Source organism: Sabethes cyaneus, chromosome 1 (genome assembly GCF_943734655.1).
Source record: "Sabethes cyaneus chromosome 1, idSabCyanKW18_F2, whole genome shotgun sequence".
Taxonomy (NCBI): Eukaryota; Metazoa; Arthropoda; class Insecta; order Diptera; family Culicidae; genus Sabethes; species Sabethes cyaneus.
Window position 1 is genome coordinate 55,108 of NC_071353.1, and position 10,197 is coordinate 65,304.

Here is a 10,197-nt window from a genome sequence, read left to right on the forward strand (position 1 = left end):
TACTATGCACATGCGAGTTTTACGGCTTGAAAACCGTATGACAACTTGAACTTATTATACCTGAAAACAAAAATCAAGCATAATGAAACGAGCCAATATAGTCCCTAAGTTGATAAGCATTTCCTCTTACCAACGATAATATGCAGCGATATAGCGCCCTACACGCTTGCGTGATTGATCGTGTATGATAGATAACAAACTAAAATATTAGGGAATAACTAGTACATAATAATTTAATAATTTGTGTTAGATAGGACGGGAATAAGCAATTACGACGAAGCAGCAACATACCCTGATCATTAAAAAATTCGACTTTTTGAAATTGAAAAAGTACTATGACACCTTAATAGGCAAGAAGTCATGCACTGTATTCGCCGCAAGCTTATCTGAGATCAACCCGTTGAGTGCCGTAATGTGAACATGCTCATTTTTTATATCTTTAATGCACCAGTTAATGTTAAAAAAATTGTCGTCTTATATGGGTCTAATTCTTAAAAATTCTATTTCTAATTTATGTTTTTGTACGGATTAGCATAAGCAAAGGATATTATTTTTTAAATTTAGGATTATTTATGAAATGTGATTCTTTTTTTAAATATATATCATAAAGATGATTGGAGTACGCTTGTATGTGCCGATTGGTAATAAAATATCAAATATAAAAAAATTATCAAAATTTTGCTCCTTTGAAATATAGACAAAAAAATATCTTTCAGTAGGGTAATACACAATTTATAAAAATCGCATTCTTCTTATAATAAAAACTTCTTTTGTTAAATGTTTGCAACTATGCAATATTTCGTGCTGTTGGTTCCTCTATGATACGCATTTACGGCGGTATGAGTGACATCGCTGGGAGCAACAATCCTGAGGTCGAGAGCACTGGAAAAGAAGAAATATTACAAGTATAAATAACGTACATATAATAGAACGTGTTTAATGTAGGAGTCCAATTTGCTACGACTATTTTAATCAATTGATTAGGAATTCAAATAACCCATTTTATCTATTTCGGGGTGATAGCAGACCACATTTGACGAAAAAAATCCTACGCATATGGTCAAATCTCAATCATTACAGAGTTTTTACATATTTTTAGTTTTCCGTCCTGTTAGCCTTAAATTAGTTCTAGCACAGAAAAGTAGCTCAATTTTGTTGCTTTTCTTCAAAATTTAGAAAATTTTGTACTGAAAATTGTCTTTCAATCTCCTATTTTATGAAATTTACTTACTTTTCAAAGGCAAAGAGCTTTGAAATAAGTGTTTCTCAAAGAGTTTTCATCAAATTTCAAGGGCCAGGGGTCAATCCTGGACCCTGGTGAAGTGGTTACCATTCACGCATCGCACGCCGAGGACCAAGGTTTAAATCCCAACCCAGTAGAAGTCATGAAAGACCCAAGCTGTTAAAGTGACTATAATCTGACAAAGAAAAACGACGTCAAATAAAAGACCATAACGAATTATCGAAAATAAACGAAAAAACCCGATTAAATCCACCTAGTGGTGAAAGGAACCTTTGTTATACGGTCTTACTTGCTATTTGAGATAGAAATCGACACGTCTTCGGAAAATAATTCATCTATTGGTTGTAGTTGCGTAGTGCGTTGGTTTACATAATATTTTTGAAAATTGAATAAGTTTACAAAATTTGAACAAAATAGGAACACTTTTAAATTTTGATGAAAAAAGGATCATGAAATTGCTGAGTAAGGATAAGTAAGTTGTTATTAATCTGAGTAAGTGCAAATAAAAGTAAGTTGTAAGAGGAAATCTTGTCCTTTAGCATATACATTGTCTAGTAAAGGTCTAGTTTATAGGTTTTTGAACTATGCATAGTTTTTTGTAATGCCATTCTATTTGAATCATATCAATAGAGTTTTCTTGAAAAATTTTCATCAATTTTTATTAACTCACGCTGTTGTATTTTATACAACACGTGTAGGTTTTTCAACGCCATATTGTTATAAAATTACAAATCGTTGTTTAACTAACGTATATTCTTCAACAAACTCATTGTGAGCAAAATATCATAATTATTCAATGCATTAATAATTTAAATTGTTGGGAAAATTTATGCAGCAAAACTATCAGCAAATGTAAAATGTTTAAAATGTATCCGTCTGCTGATAGTCGAGTAATTCGGAGTCAAAATTAGGGTATTCTTTATAATCAAAGTTCTACAGTTCCTAAACAAGCAAACATACAGGTATACTATTTTCAGAAAAGTTGTGTATTTTTACTATTTGTACAATTTTGTAGTTCATGAAAAAGTCATGCAACAATTACAAAAAGAGCAATAATAGAAAAACTGATTTTACAAATTCATATACAATAAATAAGATTTTTCTATCTTCGCTGCAGAGATAGAAGGTTACTGTCTTTAGAAAAATTTCTTGTAATAATATGCTCTATAACTTTGCAGAACACATCAATGTGTTATATTGACACTGAAGAAAATTTTTTTTTTTTTTTAAATTTAAATTTAAATTCCACCAGACGATAGAGCTTCCAATTTCAAGAAACTCTTCCAAAGGTTCGATAAACCTAAAACCAAGTTTTTCCAGTCAAAACTCTAGTGCACACGTTTTCTTTGGTTTGGGGCTATTTTGCGCGCGAGTAACTGTGTTACAAAAGTTGGCGCGAGTGTTCGAGGGTTAATATCTTTTGACCGGCAAAACCAATTCTTATGAAATTTTGCATATATATTCGTAGTCTCAAAACCTCTCGTTTGATATTAAAATAATTGAAATTAGGTAATTTATCTTGGTTAAAATCATTATAAATTATTGTAAATTTTGGTGTGGTGTATACGGTTGCTCATAACTTTCAAATTAAACGTCCAATCAAAAAACCATTCAATAGTGATCTATTAGGATATATTATCTTTCAAATGAGACTAATAGCGCATTAATCGGTTTGGCCACCTCTGAGAAACAGGCGATAATTATTACCTTGTCAAAACAGGTTTTTAATGCATAACTTTTAAACTACTTATTTGTTTTCAATTAAAAATTCCTGGACAATTTAGCTTTAATAAGGGCTTTCATTTGATACTAAGATCGTTGAAATCGGTCATGTAGTTTTGAAGAAACCCGAGTCACGTATTTTTCACATTTTTGCTTATAACTTTTAAACGAAACGTCGTGTCACGAAACAACTCAATAGTGATCTACTAGACAATAACACCTTTCAAACAAAAGTAATAGCGAACCATTCGGTTCAGCCATCTCTGAGAAACAGGCGATAGAAAAAATCATTACATACATACACACACACACACACAGACATTGCTCAAATCGTCGAACCCTATCGATTGGTATATGTGACTTGGCCCTCCGGGCCTCGGATCAATTTCGTGTTTTTCGACCAATTTTTAAACCTTTGTTATAGTATAACAAAGGTAAAAACGTCGTAATGCAATGGAAAAATTATTATAATTATGAAACAGTATTATTTTCGAGAAGTGAGCCATTCCTTGTAATATAAATAAATAGTTTTATAAATAGATCACACGTTGAAAAATAAAATCGAGTTTCAAGAGCATTTTACCTTAAGTGGCGTAAAAACTGCGTGTGCGTGAGAACTGTATTGGGTCAAGAGAATAATGCATTAATCGATAAACGAATTAGTTTCTAGGACCAATTTAACAGGAGATAAATAATGAATATTTAAGTAGTAGATAGTAAAGTAATCAAAATGAAAAGAAACTGTCCAATAGTAACTTGAAGTTAAAATAATTAGTTATTCATTACCAGAATGAATTGGACATAATTCCAGAAGGGAAAATCCAATAAATTGAACTAAAGCAACAACATGTTGTTTTAACCTAACCTGACATCCTAATAATTCAGAATAAGAGAAAATTTTGAAAAAAAGTTTGACCCTAAGAGATATAACTACAATCCCTCTATAACTGTGAGTCATAATTTAAGACTTCAATTTCAAGCATCCCGCATATGTTCAAGATAAGTTCTGCAGTATGACATGGTATGTAATATGTAGCTCAGCTCTACAGATCTTGGTTCAATTTTACTATTTACTATTCTTATCGTATTCTAACTAAAATTAAAATCCTCTGAAAGAATTACTCAAATTTAGCATGGTGAGAAAAATCGGTGCTTGGTTAATCATGGTATTAATTTTGTTACACCTACCTCGTCACCAATAACGTTACACTGTTTTCCGGTGCCAATTCTAGCTTGTATGGTAGCGGATTGTTTTGTATCTGCTCTATTATTGGTACCGCCAGAAGACGCACCACCAAAGCGTGTGATTAGCTCATCTAAACTGCTAACTTGTATGTATGGCCCGTTGGAAACTGATGGTCGCGTAAGTTCTGATTCGGGAACTCCTAGTCTGATTTCAGTTTGGCAGAGTGATTTGTGACAAGCCCCAGAGCAGCACTCGCGGTTATGTATACACTAACAGCATCCATAAGGATCGGTCGATAAGGGTTGTAGGATATATTATTTGAAAACAGAGAAAATAATGTTAATTTGTAATGAAATACACATATCGAATTATAATAACTGAATAACTAACTAATTATAAAATATAGATTAGATTTTTTTTATAACCAAATATACTTTTGCGATCTTGCGCACTTCAAAGAAATAAAAGAATGCTGCAACAGTCGAATTACAGCAGTCCCCGAATAACGCGGTGGGTGGTGGTGTACGCCCACGGCGATTTCTTAGTTGTACATCAATCAATAAAGTTGATTTTTCGTACATTCTAGTCATTCTAGTACATTCATCTAGTAAATTGCCAAAAATAAACTTTATTGGTTATAGGACAACTGAGATAACGCGTTGGGCGTACAGAACCACCCATCGCCTTATTCGGGGGACCGCTGTAGATTGATTAAATATTAAAACTATGAGCAGCAGGCATAAGACTTGCAACCGTGATAAAATAGTACGGATAGGTAACAGCCGTAACAGCATAATCACCAGCAAACTTTTATATGGGGTAGAAATAACATGTGGTTCCCTCTGTGGTTCAAAGGTACATGGGTACCAAAGAGCCACATGCCCTGACGGGTGTTGTGGGTTCGAATCCGGTTATAATCGCATTTCAAGGTTAAGACTAAGAACACGAGGTTGGTCTATTTCATCGGTATAAATTTATGTTGGCCTGATTTTAAGTTTTACAAGTAAAAATCAGTTACCGAGTTTTCTATAATTCTATAATTTAATACTCAATTTTTAATTCGAGTTGTATGAAATTTATGGTTTAAAAATACGATGATATTTCATTTATTTGTGGCTATGTTTGTGGAACAACAGTATTATTACTCATTAACCGGTATAGAAGTGGAGTGCTAAATCACAGTTGCTGGAAGCCATTACTGTTAAGGGAGTCAATGAATAAATTAAATCAACCGCGCTATGTGGAGCAAAATTAATCCCTTGTTTATCAGTAACCGATAATGTAACTACAAATAACGATATAATAGCTTCAGTATAACCGATTTAATACATATGAAACTAAACATTGCTACCAAACTAATTTATACAAGCTGCAGGAAGTTTTCATATTTTATCGAGCATGATATTCGTTGAAAATATTTTGCGTAGTCGTGAGTTTTATTGTTGCCCAATCTTTCTTTCACATACCTAGTTAATAAAAATCAACAGTTTTTGGTAAAGCATCAATTTAAAGATTAATATTACTAAGAAAAAACCGGTCATGATTTCATACTTCCTTTACTTACATATAATCCTATACCAGTGCACTGGCTATTTCCTCCAAAGCGATTACTGGTGTCGATAGCACTGTTGCTTGAAGGTTGTTGTATCGGGATTCCCGTCAATGAAAGTTGTTGTGTGCCTAGATCGTAATTATGCACACATTTGTACGAGAAGCTGAGACAGCTTTTCGAGCAACATTCAGATGAGGTCAGACACTGGGGTTACAGTTTAGGTTAAAATATCAGTGCGGAAAAAATTGAGAAACAGACATAAAATTAGAAATAAATCGAAATAATCAAATAATAATACGTGCTCGAATACGATTGAAATTTTCTAGTAATTTCGACTTCTTACATATTCACCAACGGCGGCACATTTCGGTGGTACTGTTGAAGATGCGTCACTACTGCTATCGAACCTATTAGTAAGAATTCCGGATATCGTAGATCTCTGTGGAGAAGCAGGTCGCGTTGCCAATTGAGTTTGTTGTACAAGATTGAAGTGCGGATTGGTAACACACTTATATGAAAAACTTAAACAAGCTCCAGAGCAGCATTCCGCAGAGTTAAGACACTGGTGAAAAATAGCGTAAAGTTTTCGTTGTTAACATAAATATTTTACTATAACAAAACTGAGATAAATAATTTATGCAATATACAAAAATCTTATTTTGTTTTTTAGTTTATATATAAACGTATCAATGTATGGTTATTGGCTACTATTATTATGAAATAGTAATTATATGAGAACTTACATATTCACCTAACGCAGCGCATTTTTTGGGAGGCGGTGTTATGTAGTTAACTGGAACAGTATTACTATGCACTTCTCCTACACGATTGCTCAACTCGACTGTACTCATGGGTGGATTGATTGACACAGACGTTGGACTTGGTAGTTGTGATTGTGAGTTTACTCCCGAAGCCGGTGGATTTAGTGGGACACATTTATACGAAAAACTCAAACAGCTTCCTGAACAACATTCGGCATGAGTCTGGCACTAAACGATAGGGAATGAATATAAGCAAATTAATCATGTTTTGCTTACTTGGCTTGACCTATTTATAGTTCAGAGGTTATCGAATAGCGTAGTCTTAAGTCTTATTTCTGAACTATTAGTAATGCGCGATGTATAGCTTAATTAACGAAATATTGTTGTTTTAGTCGTGCAGAAATGGAATGTCAAGAACCTACGTATTCGCCGTTTTTAGCGCAGCTTTTTTGCGTAATACTAGCTCCACTATCATCTGGACCTCCAAACCGATTTTCAGTATCGATGGTGATTGGGACGTATGTAGTTCCAACAATTGCACTTGGTGGTACTGGAACACATTTGTAGGAGAAACTCAGACAACTTCCCGAACAACAATCGTTGTGAGTTAGACACTGTAGAATTAAATGAAAAATAAAATGCATTCCTTTATATTCTTAACGCACTAGAACGCCAATATGTAATGAGAATGTATAAAACAACATTTAAAATTACATATTCTCCGTTTGCGGCACAGTTCGCTTTGGTTTGAGCACTGCTTTGTGAAATCAGAGCTGCCACCGGCAGTAGCAACATCAACCGATACATTCCAGGAAAGAAATTTGTTTCGTTTTTTATGAACTAGGCACTAATCTTTGACTGCACTTCGAATATTATGGGTTGACAAGAATCCATCCACTGCTCTCGATTGGCGATACAAGACTGCAGTTCGGACTGTCTAATGATGCGAGGCAACGTTTGGTATAAGGCAAAGCGTACTTGATGATGACGTGGTAACTGTTCCTTCTCGGTGAATCACGTTGATTGGTTTTTACGTGTTTTGTTTTTATTTTTATTTGCTATTTCTTTTTTGCAATTCGTGCTTATAGATCAACAAGCAGGTATGCTCTAGCGAGTCTAGAGTGAACACAAATATAAATAAAGAAATATATTTACAAAGGAATAAACGATTAGATTATGGTTATATACGAAGTTTGTTTAGGATATTTGAAGTCCAGGAAAGTTTATGTCTTCGGTAAAGTTGATAAAAATAACGGTTGCAACCACTCAAAAATGTATAAGAAGTATCATCGGTATCTCTGTCAACTTCTTCTAAGAAATATACAGTAAATAGAAGATAAAATACGTCTCTGTAAAAATAATGAATAAATAGTAGATACAGTGGACTCTTGGAAAAGTTAATCGATTGGGGAATGGGTCGATTAACTTTTCCGAAATATTAACTTTTCTGAGTAGTCCTGAGTAGTGAAAATGATAAATTATATTAGTTTACTATTGATTTTTCGTAGTCTACGACATCATTTTGACAATGTTCGCGCTTATTTTTTGTTCCCTGTTGTTCCTTCTTTTGCATTTAAAATTCAATTTGAGTTTGCGCTTTTCCAATATGTTATCAAAAATTCTGAAGTAACTATGTGCCCGTATTGAACCATTGCTACAACTGACCGGTACAAGAGTTTAATTTAATCCCAGTTATGAAGTTGTGAAAAGGCGATAATAAACCGAAAAATGAGAAATGAATATAGAAGGAAAACACACCTGTGTGAACGAACGCTTTGGACAACCAATAAATTCATACTTTCAGAAAAGTTAAGCCAAAAATTAGCTTTTTAGAGTGTTGCATGAGAGGTAATATTCGCTTAACTTTTCTGAACAATTAACTTTTCATTCAGAGAGTTATTTTTCCGAGAGTCCACTGTATAGGGTAAGTTTTAGTTTTCTCAGTTTAATTTACATTTTACTAAGACACTAATGAACGAACTAATTGGTCAAGTGATTCTCATACAAAATAAATAAAAACAAAAAGTATGACGGTCTGTGCCTAGGGGCACGAACGAAGGGTTCACGTAGAATTACGAATGCAGGTGCAGTTCGACAATGCTTGACAGGCTGAAAATGACCGCCAGTTTATTATGCAAATTTATAATTTACTGAATTGCTATAAATACCTAAACCATTCATATACATTTGTTAGATGAAGGCAAGCTTAAATTTCCTAAATGTAACTGACTCGGTTATTTCCATACTTAAGGGGGACCCTACTCTAGAATATCGTTTTTTTTTTTCATTTTCGGAAGGTTTATACCTGTCATGTCATGCTAAAAGGATTTTTTGATATCTGATCTCGTTGAAAAGTTCAAGGGAAGTGCAACAAGTACGAAACTTTTGACGCGTTTTTCTGAATGCCATGTTTTGCCTTTCTACTATATAAGTATATAATATAAAGGTATAGAAATCACTTGGAAAACCGGAAATGGAAAGAAGGTCCTGCGGGCCGAATGTCACTCGACTCAGTTTCGAAAACTGAGCATTTTCTGTGTGTGTGTATGTATGTGTGTGTGTGTGTGTGTGTGTGTGTGTGTGTGTGTGTGTGTGTGTGTGTGTGTGTGTATGTGTGTGTGTGTGTGTGTGTGTGTGTGTGTGTGTGTGTGTATGTAACGCTTTCAATCTCACTCACTTTTCTCGGAGATGACTGGACCGATTTTAATGTTCTTAGTGTCAAATGAAAGGTCTAGGGGTCGCTATTGAATTTCATACTGATCGGACTTTTAGTCCAAAAGTTATGTATAAAAATACGAAAAATATGGGACTTCATTATCTCATAGATCCCTTAACCGATTTGAACAAAATTGATTGCATATGAAAGAGGAGTCTTGCAAACCCTTAAGTTCCAAATTTCATGACGATTGGACTTGTAGTTTGAAAGTTACATAAAGATATGGGGAAAAAATAGTATTTAAAAGATATTTTTGAAACATATAAACATTAATTCAATGAAAAACATCACGCATTTTATTATTATTTGAAAATTACTGCTGAGATCTATCAAACGAAACCGAGTTATTGAAAATCGGACGGTTCATTCAAAAGTTATTCAAACTTTAACACTTGAGCACCGTATATTAAACCGTTAAAACGTGTGAAATCAAAACATATCAATCAAATGTTGATTGTATTCAATGTGTGTGATGTATGTATGTATTTATGTATGTATGTATGTATGTATGTATGTATGTATGTATGTATGTATGTATGTATGTATGTATGTATGTATGTATGTATGTATGTATGTATGTATGTATGTATGTATGTATGTATGTATGTATGTATGTATGTATGTATGTATGTATGTATGTATGTATGTATGTATGTATGTATGTATGTATGTATGTATGTATGTATGTATGTATGCATGTATGTATGTATGTATGTATGTATGTATGTATGTATGTATGTATGTATGTATGTATGTATGTATGTATGTATGCATGTATGTATGTATGTATGTATGTATGTATGTATGTATGTATGTATGTATGTATGTATGTATGTATGTATGTATGCATGTATGTATGTATGTATGTATGTATGTATGTATGTATGTATGTATGTATGTATGTATGTATGTAAGTGTGTATGTGATGACAATTTGCAATTTTTAAATTTGCATTGAAATTCAAGAAAAGTGAGAAACATGTCAACTGTCTGAAGTTTTTGAAGCCTCTTAGTGGAA

At 33.4% G+C, this 10,197-nt stretch overlaps 1 protein-coding gene across 1 annotated transcript; it reads right to left on the minus strand.

Moving 5' to 3' along the window:
* Positions 1-546: 546 nt before the first annotated feature.
* LOC128741789 (uncharacterized) lies at positions 547-7,450 on the minus strand. Its single transcript, XM_053837836.1, has 7 exons — positions 7,179-7,450; positions 6,887-7,078; positions 6,447-6,692; positions 6,047-6,265; positions 5,716-5,907; positions 4,154-4,420; positions 547-882 (listed from the first exon to the last, which is right to left on the minus strand). Exons 1-7 carry the CDS (start codon positions 7,269-7,271, stop codon positions 817-819), a joined length of 1,275 nt encoding a protein of 424 aa, XP_053693811.1. The 5' UTR covers positions 7,272-7,450; the 3' UTR covers positions 547-816.
* Between the last annotated feature and the right edge of the window lie 2,747 nt (positions 7,451-10,197).